The sequence below is a fragment of the Xiphophorus maculatus genome, chromosome 5 (assembly GCF_002775205.1).
Source record: "Xiphophorus maculatus strain JP 163 A chromosome 5, X_maculatus-5.0-male, whole genome shotgun sequence".
NCBI classification, from domain to species: Eukaryota; Metazoa; Chordata; class Actinopteri; order Cyprinodontiformes; family Poeciliidae; genus Xiphophorus; species Xiphophorus maculatus.
This window is the reverse complement of record NC_036447.1, coordinates 4,540,285-4,564,818: the sequence shown is the minus strand read 5'-3', so window position 1 is coordinate 4,564,818 and position 24,534 is coordinate 4,540,285. Positions and strand designations below refer to the sequence as shown.

Below are 24,534 nucleotides of genomic sequence, written 5' to 3'. Positions count from 1 at the left end.
TTCACGTAAAGTGGAGCGCCTTCATTTTTTTTTAATGCTTTCATGTCTTTAACTGTTGTTGAGCTGTAAAAGCTGAGATGTTTGCAGTTCAACCAAACCTAACTGATAAAACACTAAGTGCCCATGTGCTTAAAGAGATCTATATCTATGCCAAGGTCATGGTTTCAGTGAGAAGTTTTCTGTCATGATAAATTATACTAACATCCTTAATTATGCTGCTGGAATTCTACTGAAGTCACCTTCTGTAACAATAAACAATTTAAGTTTGTCAAAATTTTCACTTAATAACTGCATGCTGCGCTTCAGGCAAAATGAAAATCATAAGTCACATGTTTGGAGACACACTGCCGAAGGTTTTACAGAAGTAAGCATGGCTGATGTTTTGAGGTTATAACAGACCAGGATACATAAATAGGGCAAGACTGAGCCACCAAGTTTTTCCAGCATTTTTCAATGCACGATAAAAAAAACAGGTTAAACTTGTGTTTTCCAACCCTGGTCCTGGTGGCACACTGCCCTGCATGTTTTAGATGTTTTCCAGTCTCAGCACACCTTAAATCAATTGATGGCTGATTAACGGGATTTTGCTGAACTGTAATCATCTGAATGACGTCTGTTAAAGCAGGAAAACATCTAAAACATCCAGGGTAGTGTGCCATGAGAATCAGGTCTGGAAAACATAGAAAAGTCAAAGACATTTTCCAGTAAATAAGATGATACTTATCTTGTCATACCGAAGTGTGCATTTTTATTTTCCTTAACAAATTCACAATAGCTGTGTTTCCATTACAAATGTGAGCAAAACTGTCAGTTTTCCGCCAATGTCGAAAAAACAATTTCGCAATTTCAGTCTTTCCATTAAATAGGCATTTAGTTTATATACTTTGGATCAACATTGTTAGATTATTTTTCTTCTTTTGCTCTTTCCTTTGGTTTATTAATTTGTTTGTATTTCCGTTTAAGTCATGTAAAGCACTTTGAATTGCCTTATTGCTGAAAATGTGCTACATAAATAAATTTACCTTGCCTAAATAAGAAAGAAAATTAGAATCACACGCGGTTAAGTTTGTTTACACTAAATCTCAAAAAATCCCTGCCGTGCCATCATCCTCCAACTACTTCCTGTCGTCATTGTCTTTGTGGTTTGCATCAGTGGCAATATGATCATGTAATGTGAAATATTTCCACTGTAGTTTTGTGAAGCAAACAAATTTTGATGCAGCCAAAAAATTACCTCATCCTAGTGTAAAAACTTTTTATCAAAAAATTAGTTGTTTTTTTTTTTAAATTGCTGTGTTTCCCTTAAGCAAATTTATTTTCAAAATGTCAAATTGTGCAATTATACGGCCAATGGAAATGTAGATGCTGACAGTAAAAATGTACGCAAAGTCCACTAGAAAACCCTGCAATTACTTCTGCTTTGTGCATGTTTGGGTCAATGACATCACAACAGTGTGAACTGACTGGATGAAAAATGGTTTGTGGCCTTATCAACTTTCTCTGGTGTGTTCTGAAATGACATCTCAGAATAAACATAAACCGGCAGGTTGTAATCAACTGTCAAATATGGGAAAAAAAAATGGATCAACACTAAAATCTTGCACCAACATGCTGTACTTTCATACACTTTTTTTTAAGCTTAATAAAAATCAAATATTAAGTTGGGATGCACTGACTGCAGTTCTCCAGCTGATCACCCATTCCGATTTTGGCCAATGCCGATTTGTTTGTTTGAAATTTTACGAAATGTAGCAACAAAGTTGTCCTTAATTTTCTTTTGCGTCTGAACTAAGTACTTGTTTTATTGTTGTAGTCCTCAAAATAAAAATAAAAAAACAACAAATCTTCCTTGGCAAGGAAAAGCCTACTTGGTTCATCTCTAATCCAGTCCACCGTAGTTCTATTCCAAGAACTTTCATGAGTTTTATTGTTGCTAAGTTCAACGGATGACCCACACTGCTCAAGGTTTTAGCAGCAGCTTTAAAGAATACAAGTAAAGAAGCAAATAAACTGGAAAAATGAAGCTGAATGTTCTAAAATAAGCTCTGATGTGTTGTTAATGATGTCATCAATTATGGGAACTTGTTTTGGGGAGGTGGGTCTGATGTTGAAGATTTTAACAACAATTTACAACAAAATAGCAAACGAAACAAAGTCACATCATGACATGTTCTCCAGTAAGTGACAAACTATCTGATTGTTTATTCTGCAGTAATTTGCCCAGCAGATTTAAGATGACTTTTCACCCAGCGTACCACAAATATTAAACACGTTTTCAAGATTAGATTAAGAACAGAAACCTATTACTTGATGGTGTCTGTAACTGTTAAAAGTTAATAGTTGCTTGAAATTCGGCTTGATGTGACAGAGTAAATACTGACACGAATAAAAAAAAAAAAAAAGACAACGCCTTGATCTGATCAGATACATGACTACATTCATTAACAATAGCTGTACTGTCAGTCGAGCCACCTCATCACAGCATGATGCAGTAAAAGAATAAAGTTAGTTTTACCCTTAAGTACAACAAAAGCTTGATTCCAAACAAACTTATGATTGGAAACTTACGTTTAGTCGCATTGATGAGGTTCTTCCCATCTTTGTAGAGCTCTTTGATGAACCTGTTGGTTTTGTCCAGCTCAATTTCTTGTGCTTTGATTTTCTCCCTGAAGCTGGGGCTGTCCAGATAGCACTCACTGAATTCCAGCGGGGCCAGTCCCATTTCTGTGACAGCTTCGTCTCCAAACGACGGAGGAGAAGAGGGGAAGAGAAAGGGGAGAAAAAGGAAAGCTACGTAAACTCTGTAGCTGTGAAAACACAAACGGTTGCGATCACACCGCCGCTGTTTTTCCCGGAGGTTTCAGGTCAGAATGATGGACCATCGCTTTGTGAGGTAGCAGAAGCAGCAGCTAACAGTTGTTAGCATTGTAACTTCTGACTCGGCTGCATGGGTGTTGCTCCCCGCTCCACCGCTGTCAAATAAAACCACGAAGGGCGAACAGGTAGGACCGTTCAACAACGAGCCTTTAAGTTAGAGACTCATTAGAAAGTCAATTAAAATATATGTTTTTGAAAAGTAACGGATGCGGTGCCTCGTTTTCCCTTTGTCCATTAAAGGAACTCCACCTAGTAAAGTGACAGATTGAGAAAGTCTGACATCTGAGAGCGTGTAGAAAACTTAATAAGGTGCGCCCCTTTACAGCCAGCCGGCGGTTGGCCCGGTTGAAGTCATGGGGAGGTGGAGAAGGGAGGTGTTTAGCGCGTAAAATGTTTGATAGATGCTTGCGTGGTTTCTCTTCTGGTACTGCGCTTCCTTCCACAGTTTGGGGCTTGTCCTTAGTTTTGTGTATATGTGTGTGTGTGTGTGCAAATATGTGTCCCTCTGTGACACAACCCATTCATGTACAAGGGGAACTTACAAACTTCATGCAGAAACAAATCCCAGGCTAAGTTTGCTTAGTCTGTTGCCTTTTTGCTGCAAGGCAACAATGCTACCACTGTAATTTGCATTCAACTAACGTTGATGAATCTATTTAAATGTTGATTTTAGTGCTAGTAATCGTGGTCATTAGGGGAGCACTGAACAATAAATGCATATCGAGAACAAGCAACATGTAAGAAAACCTTTCTCTGTGTGTGTGTGTGTGTGTGTGTGTGTGTGTGTGTGTGTGTGTGTGTGTGTGTGTGTGTGTGTGTGTGTGTGTGTGTGTGTGTGTGTTTGTACGGAAACACCTCTGCTATGTTTATATTAATCACATGGTCGGTGTGGGTCTCTATCTCGAAATTAAGCATACATTTCGCCTTCCTTGTGCGGCGCCTTGCTTGCTGGCTTACAAATGATGCGCGGCCATGTTCAAAGAGTATGTCCATGTGCGCGCGAATTCAGTCACTCGTATTTCCGTTTTGTGTTTGCTGGCGACTAACCATTCATTTATTTCAGTCATTCCGAGATTAAATATAAATACTTTAAATATAAAAAACAGACAAAAAATAGCAACTTAACATAAAGTACTTCCCAGAAGGCTACTAAAAGTAGTGTCAATACAGCTGCTTAGATTATTCATCTGAGCAGTAAAAACACAAAATGACAGTTAATGAAAAGATACATGAATGCTACATAGCTGGAGTAAGTACTGAATAATCATATAAAAACAAATATAACGTTGCATGTCAAATTTGGATGCTGTTATTCTTGCAAAATATGCATAGAAGTGAAAGTAGTTCACTGTCATATTGTGCAATATTTAATGTTTGATCCAATTTCTAAGTTCATTTTTATAGACATTTATAAAACCAAACTGAAATAATATAGGGTGGTGGCATTTCACAGTAGAAGATCTGTATTCATATTAGTATTATTAGAAATCACAAACTTTCAGTAAAATTATTTTGTGAATAATGAACCAAATGGCACAACACCACTACTTATTACATAAAACACAAACATGTAGTCATTAACACTACATAGTGCTGTAGAATAACAATTGGGATAAAATATAGATAGATGCTAAAAAATTAATCTCTGTAATAACAAAGCATATTATACTATGAGTACAGAAAAAAGTTTCAAAATTATTTCTCACATTCTTTATGTGTAAGTCTCAAACCTAGCATTTAAACATGGGTGTGTGTCGTTAAGACAACTGCTTTTTACTAATGGTATGCAGAATTTGAATGTATAACTAATAAGATATTGAATACGGCTATGAATTGTAACCAATCAGTCATTTGCTGTTGAGATAATGCCCTTATTGATATGCGACCTTGGGCACATTCAGATGCAATGAGGCTCCTTCAGACCACGTTTCTAAAAACTGAACCATCTTGATCAATTGTACTCTTTGTCTTTCAATTGCGATATCTCAATGTCATCAAAGACAAAACTAAGGTAGACACGTTTATTGTAGATAAATATGTAGATAAATATAAATAAATAAATCCTTTATAAACACACTTCTACTAGCAAAATTGTCCTTTTTTTAACTTTAGGCAAGTAAATATCCGATTTTGTTAGTGAAGGCACGGAACGTGTAATTGGAGACATGTTTGCTACCGAGCAGCTATTCAAGCGGACAGCTGCGCCGCTCAGTTGGATGTTTGTAAATGTGATTCATTTTAAAAACCTGCTTCGGGTTTCATCCAGATAAGTGTTAAAACTATAATATTACCAAAGACGGAAATAAACTGCTGCAGTGATATTCACAGCAGATATTATTACGCGGCCTCTGTCTTTTTGTTTGTCAGGGTTATTTTTGTTTGCAGTGAGGCTAACCGCTGATGGACGTCATGGTCGGGTTTGCGTGCTGTCAACATTAATAAGTCTTCTGTGTTTGGCTGCAGCTGCTGGTCAGCTGCAATTTCATCCCATATACTAGCCTGGAATCTAACTCTGCTCAGAGTAAGTGTTGCACGTTTCTGAATATTAGGAAACAGAACCGAAAGTGCTCTGATATCAGCAATAACATAAATATATAAGATGGGATGGCATAATGAATATTCACTTTAAAATGCACTGATTTGGTTTCTGTTCAAGTTTGCAACCCGAACCGGAACTGAACTAATCATTACTGCAGAGCAGCACTAAAAATATTTTAGAGACACTAGCTTAAAATTAGAAAGTGAGCAGGCGATATTATTTTAAAGCCAAGTAAATATAATCCTTATTTCTATAACTATATAAAATCTGAGTGCATCCTTACATGGTATTTGCACCGGCAAAGTAGTTAAAGCAAGTTACAGCAAGTTGAAATCTTGTATTTCACTTTCCCTTCCGTTTAGGGATGCCAAATGCCAGTGCAAGGCCCAAGCATGGGAGGAGGGCCCGGAGGCGACGCAGAGTGGACCCTGCCAGGGACCAGCTGGTCTCCAGTTCCCTGGAGAGCGCCCAGCAGTCTCTGCTCAACCAGGATTATGGAACAGCTTTCGTCCATTACCTACTTGTGCTCAACCTTGCACCTGTTTTCAAGGACTTTGCACAGGTGAAGAATGCGTATAATACTTTCTAGACCAGCCTGCATACATTTTGTGGTTATAATCAAATTAGATTTATGAAGTATGATATAAACGGAAATGTATAACTTTGATTTTGTACATTATTTTTTTTATTTCTGTGGAGAATAGAAGAAATATACCCAGAGACACCCAACATGGCTAAAAACCATTAGTACCTCTTTGAAAAACTGTTACTCATAGTTGCATCCTCTACTGTACCTGTACATATTTAAATGCTTCACTGTTTCCTAAAATGTGGGGAGTTTGCAAAGCGATAGCTAATTTAGATGTTCTTTGGCACCTTTTGACTGGAAACTTTATTTGTTGAAAATACAGCATTGTTTTCTTGAGGATGATGATTATATACGCAGCTCCTAGAAATGTTGTCTTAGCTTCATGCCATGTGGTTCTCACTCTGTTCTCTTCACCATTTGCAGAAATTGTGTTTGTGTTCACATGGCTTAGCGGAACTAAATACAGAGAGCTGTTGTTTTTCAGGATTCTTTCAGGCTCACTCTGTTTAAATGGGCCGAAGAGTTGGACTCTGTGGGACGAATTCAGGAACTCTTCGACTGCTACGAACAAGCTCTGGAAATCTTCCCTGCTGATGAGGTCATCCTCAACAGCATGGGAGAACACCTTTTCCGGTACATGATTACATGTTCATGACTTTTTTATCAATATTTGCAGCAGTATTCAGTTGAACAAGATCAATTTCATTTGTTTTACAATACAGAATGGGATTTAGAGATGAAGCTGCGGGCCATTTCCACAAGGCCTTGAAGATGAAGCCAGACTTTCCAGAAGCCAGAGAGAATTTTTACCGTGTTGCCAACTGGCTAGTGGAGCGCTGGCATTTCCTCATGCTCAACGACCATGGCAGGAACCGAAAGTACCAGCAGGCCATTCAGAAGGCTGTTCAGAATGGCTGCAAAACTGTACTCGATATAGGTACTGGCACTGGAATCCTTGGGTGAGACATTTTCTGTCACAATTTAAAGACCTGAACATTTTTTAAAGTTGTAGTTGTCTTAAAAAGCGAACAGTCCTTAGTCCTCGTGCCGGTGGTCGCAGGTTTGACTCCCGGCCTGGCATCATTTGCCGCATGTCTTCCCCCTCTCTCATTACCCTCTTTCCTGTCAAACTACTTTCAAATAAAAACCACTAGAGCCAACAACAAAAAAATAAACAACCTACGTCTTGGTTTGGTATAAGTGAACTCTGGCTCCAAAAGCAGGAAGCAGACTACAGTGCAGGGCATTCTGGGTAAATACAACCAAAACAAATCCGTATGTCTAGCACTAGTGGGACAAGTTGCTCATAGTATTTTACCAGAGACAAAGAGAAGTTCTGCAACCACTAAAATCTGTTGCTACACCATTTTTGTTTACATCACGTGAAGAAGGAATCTCACTGAGTGTCTTCTTCATAGGTTTTTGTGTCGTTTCCTTCAAATCAAAATCAAATCAAATTTTATTTGTGTGCTTTACATCATACTGTATCAAACACAGAAACACAATTAAACATAGAATCAACAATCAAAACACGACATTAAGTCAAGTTCCATCAATAAATTTGTAATCAGTAGTTCTTGGTCCAGTGCCATCACAGGCAAGGGTTTTTAATTAGTTTGGACACAGTGTAGTGTGAAAGCAAACCACCGCAGTTGAAAATGTAACAAATGTTATATTTTTGGTCCCCAATCGAACCCAGTCTACCAGTCTATCAGGTGTGAAAACACCCTAAATCACTAACTGATTAAGTAACTTAATCAGATACAACAAAAAGTGCAGTTCTGATGCCTGTTTTCTGTCTGTTTAGTATGTGTGCTAAGAAAGCTGGTGCTGCTGAGGTGTACGCCTGCGAGCTTTCAAAGACAATGTATGAACTGGCCTGCGAGGTGGTGGCTGCTAATGGGATGGAGGGGAGCATCAAAATCCTCCATAAGAAGTCCCTTGAGATGGAAGTACCAACAGACATCCCAAACAGGTAGAAATTCTAGCTGCTGATATTGAATTTTTAGACATTACTCAACATATTAATTTTTTGTCTGTGCTCAGGGTCTCATTGGTGGTGACTGAGACTGTGGACGCAGGGCTGTTTGGAGAGGGCATCATAGAGAGTCTTATTCATGCCTGGCACCACCTCCTCCTGCCTCCAAAGGTAACGCTGTACAGAGCAAAGGTCATTTTTTAAGTGATATTTTGAGTGGAATGCCTTAACACGCAGAATAAGGACAACTTTAATTTTGATGCCACAAGTCCCTGTAACGCAAAACAGTTTCAGATAGGCAGTATACAATGAGACATTTCTGCAGGGCTGAAACGATTAATCGGATTAATCACAATTAATCAAATTAATCGCAATAAATCTGATTAATGCTGCCTCGGGGATACAGAGCGCTCACAGATTATTGAAATAATTGTTGAATAGATTAGTTATCAATTTAATTGATAACTGGAGTATTCAGACTCCAAAAAAAAAAAAACATATCTGTAGTAGTAATTAAGCCAAAACTATACAAATAATATATAAATTTTTTGTCTAAGATAAAAATACCTTTGTCTGCAAATATGTTTTAGCCAAAATTTCTCAAGTTGGAGCTTCCACCAGTGTGGCCTGGGGTTTGTGGCCCTTTGAATGGTTTTGTTCGGCCTCTGATGACAGGTCAAGAATGGTAAAAACTTTGGCCAACAAATTGGAAAACAAATTGGAAATTATCTGTTTTTCTTTTAATAAGGTTCTTTATGTTTTGGATCTTTAATGATATACAGATTTCACAAAAATCCGGTTTATTGTTCAGAAGGGAAAATTAAAAAAATATATATATATAAATCACAATAAACACATTTTCGCATGTATAATTTAATACATTTTATGCCCCCCAGTAGTTCAGACTTGCCAGTTTGGCCCTCAGGACAAAAAAGTTTGGACACCCCAGTAGGTTGTAGATCAGCGGTGACTCTCACCAGATTTCTGCATGACTTGATCAGCCTCTCATGTGGTTCTGGGGGAATTTTGTCCCATTCTTTTTGGTTCATTGAAGTCTGCAGACATTAATTTTTGCACAGCTCATTAATCAGCATTTCAATCAGGTGGAGCTCTGGATTTTGATTAGGCCATTACATCACTTTATGTTTATGACTCAGTTTCATCCAAGCTCCAGCAGTCAAGACAGATGGTGCCACGTTTTACCTTCGAATACTTTATGCAGAGGAGTTTATGGTCAGGTGTCCAGGTCTGGTGGCTGCGAAATAAGCCCCAAGTCAGCAGCACTCAACCACTAATAATAGTTTATTTGTAGGAGTCGTTACTGCATGTATTCTCTGTTTGGTTTTCTCCAAACATGGAGCTTTTCATTATGGCCAAGCGTCTCTAATTTGGTCTCATTTGTCAAAAAGTTATTGTTCCAGAAGTCTTCTTGTTCTTTCACTTCAAACCTCAGGCAAACCTAGGATCATGCTCCATGTTTTTTTAGAGAGAGTCTGAGTCTTTCTCTTGTTTCCAGCCTAATTGTTGTTGGGGGTTTTTTTCTGAACAGTGCTGATTGATGTCTTTTCTCCCTAGTATGGTCTTAACACGCTCCACTAAGATGTGTAAAACATCAGCTTTGTGGTTGGGGACAAAAAAAAAAAAGAAATCTATGAAGCAGCAATTGTTTTCCATGCACGGACCTGATTTCCTCTGAGGTTCACGTTTAATTGACTATTTTCTGCAGAGGGGTGAGGGTGAGTTTGGAGAAGATTCTGCCACAGGACGGGTCATCCCTGCTGGAGCTGCTGTGTTTTGTATGGCCGTCGAGTGCCTGGAGATCCGCCGGCATCACAGGTAAACTCCTGCGGTCACTTTGTTTACCCTGATCTTTACAAACAGCAATCATGTCAAAATGCTTCAATTTTATTTGAAATGATTATACCAGCATGCACAGTGGAAATGTCTTACATTGCATGCTGAGATGAACTCCCCACACATTGTTTTGTCTGCTTGTCTCTGTGTTTTGGTTCAGGTGGTGTGCTGCAGAGGTGGGTGGTCTGTCCATGGCGGCAGCAGGGGAACTCCGCAGTCTGGTGAGCTGCAGCCCTGAGCAGGATGACTCCACAGAGCCGTACACCACAGAGAGGCTGAGCCGGCTGACTGGGGGATACAGAGCGCTCACAGAGCCGTTCACGGCCCTCACCATAGACTTCAACAATGTTCAGGTGACACAAAAATCACTTTCTGAAGCAAAAACAGATCGTAAAATATTACGACATATTACATACATATTATTCTTATATTTTAGTATATTAGACGAATTTAGAAAATATTTCAGAGATAGGAAGTAAGTCAGAGTATGTGACATTGAGATTTATGCCCTCAATTTAAATAACTAAGCAATTTTTTTATTCCCTTTGGTTATTTCAAGCATTTTTAGTGTTCCTCAAATATCCTGCTTATGAAATTGAAATAATTTATGTTATTTATATTTAAAGTGGAAAATTTAAATGGCTTCAAATATAAGTTGAAGATTTTAAGTAAACTTTTGTTGACTTTGTCATCAGGCTACCTTCAACGAAAGCATTAATATTCTGACTTGATATAACCTTGAAATAGCAATTGGCTAAACATGATAAGAATTTTGGTTTTCACATTAAATTGCCATTCATGATATTTAGAAAAAAAAAAAAAATCTGTCTGTATTGTTAGCATTGCTATTTTTACTATTTTCTCCATTTTCTGAACAAATCAGTAAATTTGTTTTCAGTTTTGTGATTAAAATCTCACTTTTTCATGTGATTGGTGTCCTAAAGAAGTGTATTGTGTTTTTCAATAGCAGTATTTGTGTTTGTGGGGCGATGATTGCTCTGATACGTAGTCAGAGTTGCCTGAAAATAAGTGATAAATAGTTATCAATTTTATTGTGATTAAACTTTAAGTCCACATCACCCACTTTGAACAAGAGTTTGCAACAACTAAATGCAGTATTTGTGCTTGTGTAGACCACCATTGTCTATAAAATCCATCACTACCCACCCTTATGGAGATATTTTTGTTTTGAATACTAGTTAAAGTCTTGTTGGTCTCTCCTTTGATTCTGATGATTGTGAAACTCCCAGGAACTGGAGGGCCTGAGCTCCAGGGAGGTGCGAGAGATGCGGTTGCCCGTCACTCAGGAAGGAGAGCTGGATGCTCTGGCTGTTTGGTTCCAGCTCCACCTGGACGAGGAGAACAGTCTGTCCACCGGACCGCAGGAAGACACCTGCTGGGAGCAAGCCATCTACCCTGTCCACAGTGCAATGAGTATGATGGACAAATGTTCTTTATGTTTTCACAGTATATGTTTTGTTTTATTATTTATCACCATCTGGTCTTCATGCGTTTTTTGTTTATCTTTCAAACTTTTGTTGTGCTCTTTGATCTTTGGGGGGTTTATTTCACATATTTTAGTCAAGATGGAGGCGTAACAGGTATCAAAGTGTCTAAAGATCCAATAATCCAAAAAATAGGTTCTTTGTTATGTTTCAACATGGCACTAGTTCATCTCTTGAGCCTAGGAGCCTTTTTACAATTAGAAGGTCAGAGTTAAATGGAAATTATCAAGTACTCAAATGAAACAGAATAAAAAAGTAAAGAAAACCCAAAGGGAAACTTTCAGAAAACATATTGTTGACCATCAGAGGAAAAGACAATGTCCGCAGATTTTTCTCTCTGAAATCATTGGAAATCAAACAGAATGTTGGTTTAACATTTGAACGTCATTTATACTCATTTGGAAACTTGTACAAATGGCTAAAATTATAGCCACCGGTTACAGTAACTTCTGTAATCTTAAAAGGTTGCATTAAAGATATGAGATTAAAATTAGATGACTATTGTACAGTATCTTGATACATAAAGGCCTTTTGATTCACTTTGTTGTGATTTCAGAGAGCGCCGAGCTGAAGAGCTGCTGACATTAGGTGACATGTCCCAGTTGCAGACCAGACTGCACAGCATGTCTCTCCTCTGCTAATTAGTTCAAACGGGCTCAAAGGAGGCGCCACCTTTCCCAGGGATGATAAACATCCGTCACCCAGCACGCCTTGAAATTCTGCGACTCTCTTTAGTGTTTATGAAATTTTAATGAGCAGTAAATCTGCATTTTCCCCCAAATACGTCTGACGAGCTTCGAGATGACGTGAACAGATGGTATCCCAGTAGGAGCCTTCTCATTGTCTGCTCTCCTGGATCTCTTTTCACAATGAGGATGATCAAATTCATTTAATTATTCATTTAATGATAAATCAACATTTGTGAAGTGCAGAATTGTGAAGTGGAATGAAAAGGATATGTGGTTTTCAAAATGTTTTTCAAATGAAAAAAAAAAATGTTTTGCTACCGTTGTGAAGTAAACATCATTTTAAACTTTGCTCATATATAAAATGAGATTTTGCCAGTATTCTTGAATTATTTGTTCATTTTCATCTCTTAATGTATTTCCATTATTGCATAAAAAAGGGTTAAATTAAAAATCATCAGAATGTGGCAATTTTATATTGATTAATTGATAACTAAGATAATCGTTAGTTTCTGTCCTAATTGACTGTAGATTAAAATATATTATGTTTAATTTTGTAGCTGTATAATCAGATGAAGTTAAATGTTTTCCCTGTTTTCCGTTTTGCAGGTTTTGGGCTAAAGCCTCTGGATGAGCTGATAGTTGAAGTTTCCTGCCAAGACACCTACCTGAGGCTCAGCTGCGTCGCCGTACTGAGAGAAGGTCACAGAATCTACCTCGACAAGCGCACGGACTTCCCCAACTCTTTCAAACCTATCCCAAACCCAAACCCAGAGGTGGAACTGTGCAGCGAATTAGCGTGCCTCCAGACGAGTCAGAGTGAGTCCGAAGACTTCTGCATGCTGGAGTATTCAGAGATGGCGCTCTTAAACAATCAGGATTACCATCAGAGTTTTTGCACCGCGTTGACCAAGCTCATCTCTGAACTGAAGGTTAAAAATCGAAATCGAAATACGGTTGGCACGGCTTCCTTTGTGGCGGATAGCAGTTTGCTCTACGTGCTGGATGTGTCTGAGGGCTTCTCGCTGCTCTCCCTCATCGCAGCCCACCAGGGTCAAGTAAAAGCCTACAGCACTGTGGAGAAGAGCAAGCAGCAGAACGTCCTGAGGAGACTCGCTCGCTCCAACAACATATCTGAGCAGCATCTGGAGTTCTGGCTGAACCACACAGAGGACGAGCAGGGAATGTTACAGCGGCCGTCCCATGAGAAGCTGTGGAGCGCCATCATCCTCGACTGCGTGGAAACATGTGGGCTCGTTAGGCAGAAGCTGATGGAGAAAGCTTCCCTGGCCAGGTCAGGACTAGAGTATTTGTTTTAGTCCACAGTAGCTTCAAAATATGACCAATCTGTGTGCCTGAGTGTTCAGATTGCTTCAGTTCAAGATAAAAACGCCCCTTGTTTCAGTTTTTTTGGTTTCGCTTTTAAAAATAAGCAATTGAGTCACATTTTTTGCTTATATTCAGATTATCATGTTATTGTCAGGGTTTATTTTCACTGTGCAAAAGTATGGAATGTATTTATGTTATACATGTATATATAAATGTAAATATATTTTTAGGTCCCATGTATAAATCAGATGTGTCCAAAGTGCGGCTTAGGAGCAATTTATGGCCCTTGGGATAATTTTGTGTGGACCCAACCACAGTTCGAGTATGGTACAAATTTCGCCTGACATTTTTTAGAATGAGATTTTTAATGACAAGGTTATATCTTCTTAAACAGAACATGTTACCATTTTTTTTTTCATTTTTTACTTTTTTTCCCCTCTATTTTCAGCCGTGCCACAAACATCCAACCACTTTTTACTCGACTTGGATACAGTGATATATTATGCAGGGGTAAATACAGCAAAGGTTTTAGAAGAAAATTCTCATTTTTGTACATGTGAATAAGCTAAAAACATTTTATAGACCAGCAGAATCGAAAGTAATTACCGCAAAAGGTTTAATAATATTAAGGCAAACATAAAATATTGCAGGTTTAGTTTATTGTGTTGGTACAAGAGAAAGAATTGGATTTTTAAATGGGGAAAAGAAAATTTTTGTCCCTTGAGTACTTTGGACAATTGTTGCAAAAAGTTTGGACACCACTTGTCTGAAAGTTGTCTGTCCGTCTTTTGATCATTCAGTAGTTTTTAAGGCTCCATAGATGAAATTTTGTAAATATACTTTAAAAAGTCGCTTTAAAAGGACTCCACTCCAGGAATGTTGACATAAAAAACTTGTAAAAGACGTGCATTTCTTTATTTTTCTCTTGTTTACCATGTTAGGTTTCTACTGGAAGAAGGAGGGCGTATTTTCCCAGAGAAGATTGTTGTATACGGTATGCTTGTGGAGTCTGACACTTTGTTGCTGGAAAGTGCTGTCCAGGGCCGGGAACCTACTCTGGGATTTAATATTGCTCCTTTCATTAATCAGTTCACTGTAAGTATTCCTTTAGAGTCCTCCATCAACTGGCTTTAACTTTTAAAATGTTTACTTTGCTTGTAAAGGTTGCATTTTCAGTTCAGCATTCAATTTTTAAGATGATTTTTGATAATTTCTTGTTCCACTTTTTATTCTGAGTCATACATTATTAATTAGATTAAAGCCTCGTGTTTTTTTCCTTACGCTGCCATAAAATGTTTGGGTATTGAAAACACCGTTTGTCCAAATGTGGGGAAATTGAATGCATATAGTGAATTTTAAGTCTTGTCATGTCTGACTTTTGATTGGTCAATGTTTTTAGTGTAAAATAATGATGGACATAGAATTTATTTTTTCCTTAAAACAGGATACATAACTTTTTAGAATCAGATTGAGGTTTATTGACCAAGTTTATGGACAGAATCAAAGAATTTGACTTTGGTTTCACACACTAGATGTATAGACCTCACTGTTTAGTTTTATTTTCTCTCCTTGAACTCCTGATCATGGTGAAGATGAAAAATGAATGCTAGCTCTTTGTGCTCTGAGATACCTAAAATATTATCAGGTGAATCAGTTAAAGTAGAAACACTTAACATTCAATTTGGAGGTGATTGAGGCTTCATCGGAGCAGACAAAGGAGTTGCATAGTGTAGCAAGAGATAAAGTAGCAGTGGTGCATATTTAGCATCTCAGACATTCCAATGGTTTTTTTGTTAAATTTTCCTCAAAACAATCCACAGTAGGCTGACTTACAAAGAGAGATGATTTCCAGATTATGGTGCTGTGTGTATAAGAATGCAATGCTGAAGCATTTTCTACTTTAGGCTGTGTATTTTTCTAAGCCAGAGGTCAATGACTTTTCTATTTAAAGAACCTCTTTTGTCCCCTCTACTACAAAATAACATTTGCCTAGAGCTGCAAAAAACAATTTTCTAAACATTTTTATGAAAGCTAACAAAATGCAACTAAAATTTATTTCTATTTTCAGATTTTAAAACAAAGTGAATCCTCTTATTACAAAAAGCTATTTTGTAGAATGATTTGAACCTTTTTTGTATAAATGTGGAAAATGAAGAAAGAAAGGTAGCATAGTCTGCAAATAGTAACTTTTAAGAGTCAGTTGTAGATATAAAAAACATATAATCAAAAACATTTCCATCTAGAGAAATAGCATTACTGCACCATGGGAATTATGGTTGCAGCTATTTTAATATTCCCATTTAAAACAATGTTTAGGGTATATATCTGATTTGACTTTTTAGTATACCTTATATATATTGCCTTAAAACCCTCTATGGCATGGCGTTGCCCTCAGGCAACAAACCACATAGCTGTACCTCACATTGCTCCTTTATTTTATTTTTTGGGGGGCATGATTTTTGACATATTTTTGACCAAAAAAAAGTTTTTTTATGAATATAGTTTTTGTTTGATTTGTATTTCATTTCTCATAATCAGTGTAGACAATCTTGGTGTTCTAGACCAATGTTACCCTGAGGCAACAAACCCAAATCTGGTTCCAGGAGGTGTCAGAGTCCGATTTTATGATTGACATGTAATTAGGGACCACCAAGCTCCCAAAGAATGCAGGAAAATATTTCTTCCCCACAAAAATAAAAAGTCATGCCATAGAGGGTTAAGACAGACCAGATGTTCGGAAGTGCTCAGTTAATTCGTTAGTACTACGAGATTACATTTTTACATGCTTCCTTAAGGTTGAATAATCAGCATTAACACATATTATTGAACATATGCAGGATTTTCTGTGGTTGGTTTAACACCACTCTAAGTAAATGGACTGTTGCACTACAATATCCAAAGAAAACCATATTTCAACTAATGCCTTTTCCAGTTAAGCAAGCAATTCTCCCAGAATACTGATGTCTAGAATTGTGTTTTCTTTGCTCCTCTTGGATTTGCGCTTCCCAGCTGCCAAATTCCAACAAATTCCTTTTCTTTATTTGGTCTGGAAATCCCAGTTTTCCTCCAGCGCCATGTTTGCGCTCGTAAGTCTGCTGACCTCTCATGGGGGACGGCTGTTTGTTCTAGCAGATGTCTTCTCTTTGAAGCCATCAATGGTAGGCACATCTAAGCCCTACTATCACATAAAACACATCTTTGCTCCATTAGAGAAAGTTACATAAATAAGGAGTATATGCTCATAATCTGAAACAGCAGCCAAGACCAAGAAGTTTACATGCATTCATCCTCTGTATGCATGTTATATGCATTTGGAGATTTTGGGTTCAAATATTTACATACACCCCCTACTACTATTTGGATAAATGTTTCTTAGCAACTTAAACTTTAATCACCAGCTGGATGTTTGCCCACTGTTTGTGTCAGAAATAAGATGTATTTGAATTGGTTTCTATATTATTTATTTACCAGCCCTGTGTGTAATTTTGCTCCCATGTGAATTAGAGAAAGCTCATACATCCTAACCTGCTCCTTGTTTTTCCAAATGAAATGTCACATCTTGCAGGTTCCGGTTCATGTTTTTTTGGATTTCTCCACTCTGGAGTGCAGACATCTCAGTGAGGCTCTGGAGCTCTTTGTTCTGGACCTCATGGATGTCAACAAAAATTACACTGAGAGGGAAGTCAAGGTAAAACATGCATTATTGATACAGCCCAAGGTGTCAAGAGAGTCATTTATTTTTGGAGTTTTTATCCCAAAACAACAGTTTTATAGTGAAATTACTCTCCCACTACGCACTGATTCCTATCCCACACAGGTGCAGACCACCTCTGGAGGCAGGGTTACTGCGGTTCCCTTCTGGTACCAGATCCATTTGGACCCGGATGTCAGCGTCAGCACCCTCAGCCGGAACTCCCACTGGAAGCAGGCCGCTGCCATTCTGCAGGATCCCCTGCAAGTCCAAGCTGGAGACTGGGTCCGTCTAGCTGTGAAGCTGCACAAGAGCACCATCTCCATCTCCGCTCATTTAGACAACGCTCCTGTGCAGATGGACTAAAACCTATGTGGTATCGTCATTTTATACATTTTTAGGAGAGCTCCATTGTTACAGAGACTGAAGGAAATCTATTATGATACGTTTTTTTTTATTCTGGTAAGAAAATATTAAGCTGTAGTTTTTTTTTTAGCAATGACCTGCATGACAAAGTTTTTAAGTGCCCTTGTGATGGAACTGCGATAGAATTTTCTAGTAATGTTTATGTATGAATAGTTTCATAGTACATACAAAATGTACTGTGGCATTGAAATTGTCCTTATGGACCAGATGTTAAAATGTTTATTATGAAAACTGCACCACAAAAACAGAATTTTACCAAGTAGTTTTGGTCTAATATCTACTCCAAATATCTTGGTACACCTGAAATAAGACAAAACTAACTTACAAGTAACTTTTCAGAATGACATAGGAGGTTGTTTTAAGTGAATAATTTCTTAGAATTGATGAAAAGGTATGAGTTAGAAGTGAAATAATCTGCCAATGGAACTAGACAAAATTACTTGGTAAGATTTTGTGTTTTTGCAGTGTATTCACCAATGCATGTGGAATTCTTTTAATACACAATGAAAAACTTGTTTTTGGTCATTTTTTATTGATATTTACATTTTACATTTCATGAGTGTAGTATTTACATCAGATTTGATATATTCCAGTAAGGTTTATGTATAAAAAAAAGGCAACAACATGCATGAGCTCAGGATTATAGACGTCAAGTTGTTGTATGTTATTTTGAAAATAATGTCGTCAGCAGGCCTGAACAAATCCATGTTCTAATCACCATATTAGTGGAAAATAATTAAAATATTAAAGGGAAAAACATCTATTCAAGATGTAGTTATGAAAAAAATGAATTGGTGTTGCCCATATTTGATAAACTAATGAGAAAAATCAATAGAAAGAGGTTCCAGGGTGGAAAAATGAATCAGATTCTGACTACATGTGAAGTTGTACAGACTAAAGCATTTATAGTATCTGAACTACAGAGAGCTGATTGTACTACTTCAAGTTGAGTTCTGTATGTTCTCACATTTAGTGTTTCTGTATCTACTGACACCATTATAAAATGCAGTACACACTGAGTGTGTTCATCTTGCATTGATCTAATATACCCATGCAAACAGTTTGCATACACAGAGAAAAATGTTGCCTTTTTACTTCATTCCTTGATCTGGAAACATTTTTATTTTAAAATTGGAATCTGTCTCTTTAAAAGGCTCCTTCTCTGACAACTCACCTTCAGGACATCATGACAACAATTCTCCTTCATTATATTGTCTATAATCATTCTGTGAAGCTTTTCACTAAGAAGTAGTTAGCAAAAGCTCAGCAGACGCGCGGTTCCATATGTTTGCTAACTGCAGTTGTCTCTAGTCTAGAAGAGCTATGACCAAGCATTTAGGCACCCCCGAATAGTTGCCATGGGAGACACAAGAATTGCTCAAACATGTATGAAAGAGTCAAGACAACACTCCGAGTAGGTTTTTGATGAGGAAATATACCATGATATAAAGCACTTAAAGGTCAACTTTACATAATAACTCTCCTTTAAGTACCTTAATGTAGCCTCCTGAATGCTATAAAGCCCTGCAAGTCCAGAACATCCTAATAAAAAGAACATTTGAAAGCTGCTCATCTGTCGGACTTTATATAAAGACGTTGCTAAGAAAGAATGATTTGAAAGGCTACAGAAACAATCCTGGGTGCAGACATGCTCTTGGCTTTATAACGGCTATAATGGATTTATTGTGGGACTTTGAGCACAAGCTTTTTCTCCCTTTCCTCATACAATATAAAATAGTAAAATGCGTGTTAATAACACATGTAAGACCCAATCTTCGATAGAACATTCATACAGCTGTCATTAACGGAGAGGTCCTTTTAATTTTTCACCGGCTGAAAAATGTCTTGCTGATTTCAATCAGCTTTAGTGTCATTTGTTTGCCTAAGCTTTGGACCTGGGACCTGCCCAGTCATATAACAATAGACCAACCTAAGTGATGACTATGAGATCCGCCTCTTCTGGTTCTTTGGTGTGATTCGTCCTTACATTATCTTGGTTTGAGTCAGTTCTAGCCTCATGGCATTCTTCCCACACAGCCGAGTCCAACCCTGCTGGCGCCGATAAGGAATGCGGTGTGAGGGTTCTTCCAAGCCCCTCGTACTGACCTTGGTTGCTTGCAGCTTCCGTGATGGCATCTTGAGACGCCGAAGACAGAAGCCCAGAACGCTCACTGTCATTCTGCGCCTCGCCAAAATACGACTTCTTTGGGCGACCCATGACTGTCCTTCCTGGAAACGAGTCCACAAAGAAAACACATTCAAGGATTTTACGAAGCTTGTTTCCAAAGATGTCTGAAGAAAAGGTGCATCTTAGTGAATTTATTTCACTAATTCAACCCTAAAAGTGTATTTACCCAATGATTGAATTTCAAACAGATGTTTACAAGGTTTGGAAAGTGCTTGATCTCTGTATGATGTCCTTTAAAGTGCTTGACATTCAAACTGCACAGTTTGGTAATAAAGTTCAATCTAACGTGAACTAAAACCTACATTTGGAAAGAGTTATTTATAGTTGAAATCAGATATTTAATAAGGTTTTTTTCTTACTATCTAAAGTTAAATCAAAGTAAACTTCGATTTTTAAGTCTGAATTACCAAAATTATTTATATGAGCTGAATGCCTAAAAAACATAAGACATTTTTTTGAGATTTTTTGTAACTTTCTCAAACAAGTCAGTTGTATAGCATCTGTGAGAGACTTTTCAGAACATAAAATTTTGTTATATTTTAGTTTACCTTATTCTTGTTACTACCACAAGACATTAATAACAGTAATAAATTAGCCTGACATTTCTGTTTATGTTTTTTTATTGATTGTGTGCAATATTTTAACTTTCTGGTACATTTTGGATTTTCATTCTTTGTAAGACATAATCATCAAAATTACAAAAAGTAAAGGCTTGAAATATTTTACGCAATGTGTAATGAATCTATATAATAGACGAGTCTCGCTTTCTGTAATGAAATCTTTTTCATGACATTCGAATTTTTTCATGTGCCTGGACTAAAAATCCTTTTTTATTGCTTGTATATTAATTAGTGGTGAGAATCAATCTCTGTGTTAATTGCAAGGTATGGAATTAACTGACTCACTAAAATGAATCACATTTTAATCAAAGAATTTGGCAACATTGTTTTTGAAATATATCATCACACTTTGTGTTATGACTCTATATAATGAGCTATAACATTGAAGAAATTTATGGAAATAAATTCACTGATTCATAATTTTCTAGTTCAATGAGATGCACCTGCAAATCAGCAAACATGAAGGACTTACCAACATTACGAACTTGTTCAGAAATATCTGCTCTGACATCTGAGATGTCCCACATGGCCATAAAAGAGTCAAAGCAGGAGACCTCCTCTGCCTCCTGGATGTAAGGTTTGTAGGTAAAGCTGAAGTGATGAGCAATGGCTGCGAGAAACATCTCGACACAAATGATGAAATCCTGAAGGAAACAATGCAGCTTGGTTTGTTTCACAACAGTGTTAAATGATTAGGTATTTCAGCTGCGTTTTAACAATGTTGCCTACCTGTAAGCCAGTAGCAACAGCCTCCACACTCTGCCAGTCCCAGGTACGTTTCTCTGAGATTATTCCCACTTTTACCAGCAAAGCAATCAGCACAGCTTGCCTGGGAACATTTACAAAGCCTCGGTTTCCTCAAACAGATACAGATTATCTACACATTGATATGAAATATCAGCAATAAAGAGAGATTTACCAAAAAGAGACGAACACCACCATTTTGACACACAAAAATTTCCCCACTGGTTTGATGGGACTCAGCTCATCCCTCAGAGCCCGGTAGAACAGAACCAGGCAGTACATTGCAAACTGGAACAAAATGAGAAATGTCAACAAAAACCTAAAGTTTCAAACAGCCAATTATTTGAAAGAACAGCAACATATTTACTAGCTGTGACATGTTGTTGAAAATAACCAGGTATGTCCAGGCATTTTTAAAGCTAAAATTGCCTTCGTCGTAAACGCCACACAGCTGACAGATCCTAGGAAGAAACACACGCATCACTATATCACATGCCAAATAATTAGAGTTAAGAATGAAGAGGGTGCCACAAAATTAGAATTTACTTACAAAGCGATCACTGTTGTGACGGGTCTTACCACCGTGTACTGCAGGACTCCCAGTTTACATCGCAACAGCAACACCCTGGTTAAACAAGAAAAGAGAAGAAGTTATTAAAGACAAGGCCAAACTATAAATGGGCATAAGCCTTCGTAAAAATCATCAGAAACACAAAGTAAGAAATATTCAAACTGAATTAGAAATTATAAAATTAAATAAATGTATCAGCAAATGCTACGTGGAAAGTTTTAGCCTAGTCTATTAAAATGTATATAAATGTTTCACATACAAGACCTAAATATTACATTAAAAAAGTCAGGTGGTCTTCAATAAGTGTGAAGTGTTGTCTGACATGAACAACAACAAACTATTCAATTAACAAATTCAGTAGTCACATGGATAACCTTATAATGATTATAACAAACTGATAAGTTCATGGTTACTACCTGAAAAATGTCCAGGTGTTGTGGCTGCAATAAGCCCAACAAAGCCAAAGTTTTGTTGTGTTCAAAATTTTCTGGAATTGCCTTTATGATCCTTCCCAGATTGATTGACTGCCATTCTTAATGTCTCTCTTAAAGTTGCTAACATCGTTCCTTCGTCACATTGTGGAAAATCACCAGACTACCAAACTTGTTTAAAGAGTTATTTACACTTGTTTATGATTACTTAATAAGCAGTACTCCAATGTTGTTTTGTTTCTGCTGCAAGTTGGCTCAACTTTGACGTGCAAGACGTAACCGGTAAAATCCGGTTTAGGATTTTCAAAATAAAAGATCCGGAAGTAGTTCATTATTTCTTGTGCGGCCCGGTACCAATTAGTCTGCGGACCGGTATCGGTCCGCGGCCCGGTGGTTGGAGACCACTGCTTTAACTAATAGTATCACAGTGGGAAGCGTCATATTTTTTTGTTACAACTGTAAAACTGGTTTTATTATTAATGGAACTCACTCTCCCATTGGCCAAGGTGGGCAGCAGCAGAGCGGTGGGAGATGCTTCTGCTGCTCCTGGACCTCCAGCATCATCACCAAGCTGGGATACTGACGCTCCAGGTAGTTAAGCAAGAAAGTCATGAAGTTATAGATGACATAGGCCTCATAGCATTCTCTGCACGTGTCCACATAAATTGCTATACTGGGGTACTTTAGCGCAATCCACTGGAAAAAAACAAAAGACAACTGCCTCAGGCAATTCTGCAGAGAATGTCATACTTCTTATTCTTATAATCATATTTAAGAACTACGCATGTCAAATAAAAACACTTTTTTTTAAATAATTTGACTCACGCTGTCCAAGCTGTAAATTGGGACCATCCATAATATCCTGAAATAATAAAAACAATTGTGAGAATAGTAAAAATATTGTTAAAAAAATTCAGTACTTTGTTGGGTTTTTGTAGCAGACATGTCTTACCTGATAATAGGCTTCTGGAGCTCTGGTTGGGTGTAGTGCACCAGATGCTGGAGAATGCCCCATAATGATATAGGTATGGTCATGAAAACAAAAATCCCAGCAATGAACCATGCTTTGTTGTGAGTTCCAACCTGTTATTAGATGAAGAAAATTGCATAAATAGAAATATAGTGAGTCAGATTTTCATTTGGGTCAGCTTTCATAACATACAGACTAGCAGCAACAGCTAGCCATCAGCTGATGACTGAACTTCAAAGGATAAAGAGTTTTGGAAAACTTTCAGATTAAAAATTTATAAGCTTTTTAACACATAATCTCAGGTGTTCTGGTTCTGGTCTACTCTGCGTTCCCCAAACCAGAACCAAACATGGAGAAGCAGCATTCAGTTTTATGCTCCTCTAATCTGGAAGAAGGTTCCAGAAAACTGCAAAACAGCTGAAACTGAGTTCCTTTGAATCAAGACTAAAATCCACCTGATTAGAGTTATCTTTGATTAGTGGTAACTGGATCATTGATCAATATTTTGACTATTAATATTTGTAATGGTTATTACTTATTTCATAATTGATGACTATATATTGTTTTTATTATGTAAAACACTTTGAACTGCCTTGTTGATGAAATGTGCTGTACAAATGAACTTGACTTAATTGTGTTTAACACAACAGAATACACGCAGCATGTCTATTAAGAAGCTGACTACCTGAGCAGATTGCCTGACTAATTACACCGGTGCTACTCTATAAAGAATTGAACAGTAAAAAGGTACAATATTCCATGTTTAAAAACGTACAACTAAATTAATTTGCTGTTTATTAAGCCTTTGTATCACAATAACCATTACGTGTTGCATATAATGTGTTGTGGGAACCTAATTATTAGGTTGAAATAATTATGAACAATGAAAATGAACTTACCCCAGATTTCTGTAGCTCCCAGATGACCAGCGGTAAGACGACAATTAGCAACAAAATATACAACACAACGACCAGCGGCCGAATCCATCTTCTCCAGTCCCCACAGGAGCAAGGCATCTTGTCATGCAGTCACCACAGGGCCTTTAAAACAGTCCCCCGATCCGATGACAAACACAGGAACCTGTAGCTAAAGCCTTTACCTTCTGTAGCAGTTAGTCTCCCATTAACATACCCCAAATGTCTCACTTAGTGCTTTCCCAGCAAATCTTTCTATTCTACATCTACGCGTTAAGTCCTTCTCTAACTCCGCGTTTCACTTAAGAAGGTGCAGCTGGTATTTTATTAACAACTCATGTGACTCAAGTTTGCTAACGTTAGCTCGTCAGCTGATTCACCATGTAAACAAACCGATCGAGGATCCATGCTTCCTGGACGAGTTAAAGCTACAGACTAATAAACACGTCGGATTAAAAACTACAAAATCATTGTATACTTTAAAAAAAAATAATAACAGACTTTAAACCAAGTTAACGTTGGTAGGTACTAAAAGTTTCTTATGAAGTAGTAACCGTAACTAAACATCCTCTTCCGGGTTTCTCTGGTTTACACTTCCGCCATTCAATTTGATTGGACACTG

The 24,534-nt window shown here is 37.6% G+C and overlaps 3 protein-coding genes across 4 annotated transcripts in view; 1 reads left to right on the top strand and 2 right to left on the bottom strand.

Annotated features, from left to right (window-relative positions):
• Positions 1 to 3,454, bottom strand: part of arhgap10 (Rho GTPase activating protein 10) — a 56,375-nt gene extending 52,921 nt beyond the window's left edge. The window contains exon 1 of the mRNA XM_023333792.1: positions 2,569 to 3,454. Coding sequence (XP_023189560.1) covers positions 2,569 to 2,722 — 154 coding nt within the window. The 5' untranslated portion in view covers positions 2,723 to 3,454. The remainder of the gene's footprint in view (positions 1 to 2,568) is intronic.
• Positions 2,917 to 17,756, top strand: prmt9 (protein arginine methyltransferase 9). 2 transcript variants are annotated; one of them, XM_023333791.1, is made up of 13 exons: positions 2,917 to 3,002; positions 5,779 to 5,978; positions 6,490 to 6,638; positions 6,728 to 6,964; positions 7,813 to 7,980; positions 8,052 to 8,154; positions 9,710 to 9,819; positions 9,998 to 10,190; positions 11,088 to 11,271; positions 12,638 to 13,322; positions 14,299 to 14,452; positions 16,923 to 17,045; positions 17,175 to 17,756. In XM_023333791.1, exons 2-13 carry the CDS (start codon positions 5,781 to 5,783, stop codon positions 17,412 to 17,414), a joined length of 2,544 nt encoding a protein of 847 aa, XP_023189559.1. In that variant the 5' UTR covers positions 2,917 to 3,002; positions 5,779 to 5,780; the 3' UTR covers positions 17,415 to 17,756. The 2 variants fall into 2 exon arrangements, with proteins under 2 accessions (XP_023189559.1, XP_023189558.1); XM_023333790.1 differs by lacking the exon at positions 2,917 to 3,002 and adding an exon at positions 4,385 to 5,398.
• Positions 17,757 to 17,986: 230 nt separating this feature from the next.
• LOC102216645 (transmembrane protein 184C-like) lies at positions 17,987 to 24,014 on the bottom strand. The gene is made up of 10 exons (XM_005797580.3): positions 23,898 to 24,014; positions 22,981 to 23,111; positions 22,854 to 22,890; positions 22,519 to 22,724; positions 21,577 to 21,651; positions 21,394 to 21,487; positions 21,202 to 21,314; positions 21,012 to 21,111; positions 20,755 to 20,926; positions 17,987 to 19,703 (listed from the first exon to the last, which is right to left on the bottom strand). Exons 1-10 carry the CDS (start codon positions 24,012 to 24,014, stop codon positions 19,405 to 19,407), a joined length of 1,344 nt encoding a protein of 447 aa, XP_005797637.1. The 3' UTR covers positions 17,987 to 19,404.
• Between the last annotated feature and the right edge of the window lie 520 nt (positions 24,015 to 24,534).

Bases quoted from the DNA above. Each gene is read 5' to 3' on its own strand.
- prmt9 (XM_023333791.1), top strand. From the start codon at position 5,781: ATGCCAAATGCCAGTGCAAGGCCCAAGCATGGGAGGAGGGCCCGGAGG. The intron at 5,979-6,489 runs GTGAAGAATGCG...GTTGTTTTTCAG, and splicing joins TTTTCAAGGACTTTGCACAG to GATTCTTTCAGGCTCACTCT. The intron at 17,046-17,174 runs GTAAAACATGCA...TATCCCACACAG, and splicing joins ACACTGAGAGGGAAGTCAAG to GTGCAGACCACCTCTGGAGG.
- LOC102216645 (XM_005797580.3), bottom strand. From the start codon at position 24,014: ATGCCTTGCTCCTGTGGGGACTGGAGAAGATGGATTCGGCCGCTGGTC. The intron at 21,652-22,518 runs GTGAGTTCCATT...TTGTTTAACCAG, and splicing joins CCACCTTGGCCAATGGGAGA to GGTGTTGCTGTTGCGATGTA. The intron at 19,704-20,754 runs GTAAGTCCTTCA...ACTCGTTTCCAG, and splicing joins TGAACAAGTTCGTAATGTTG to GAAGGACAGTCATGGGTCGC.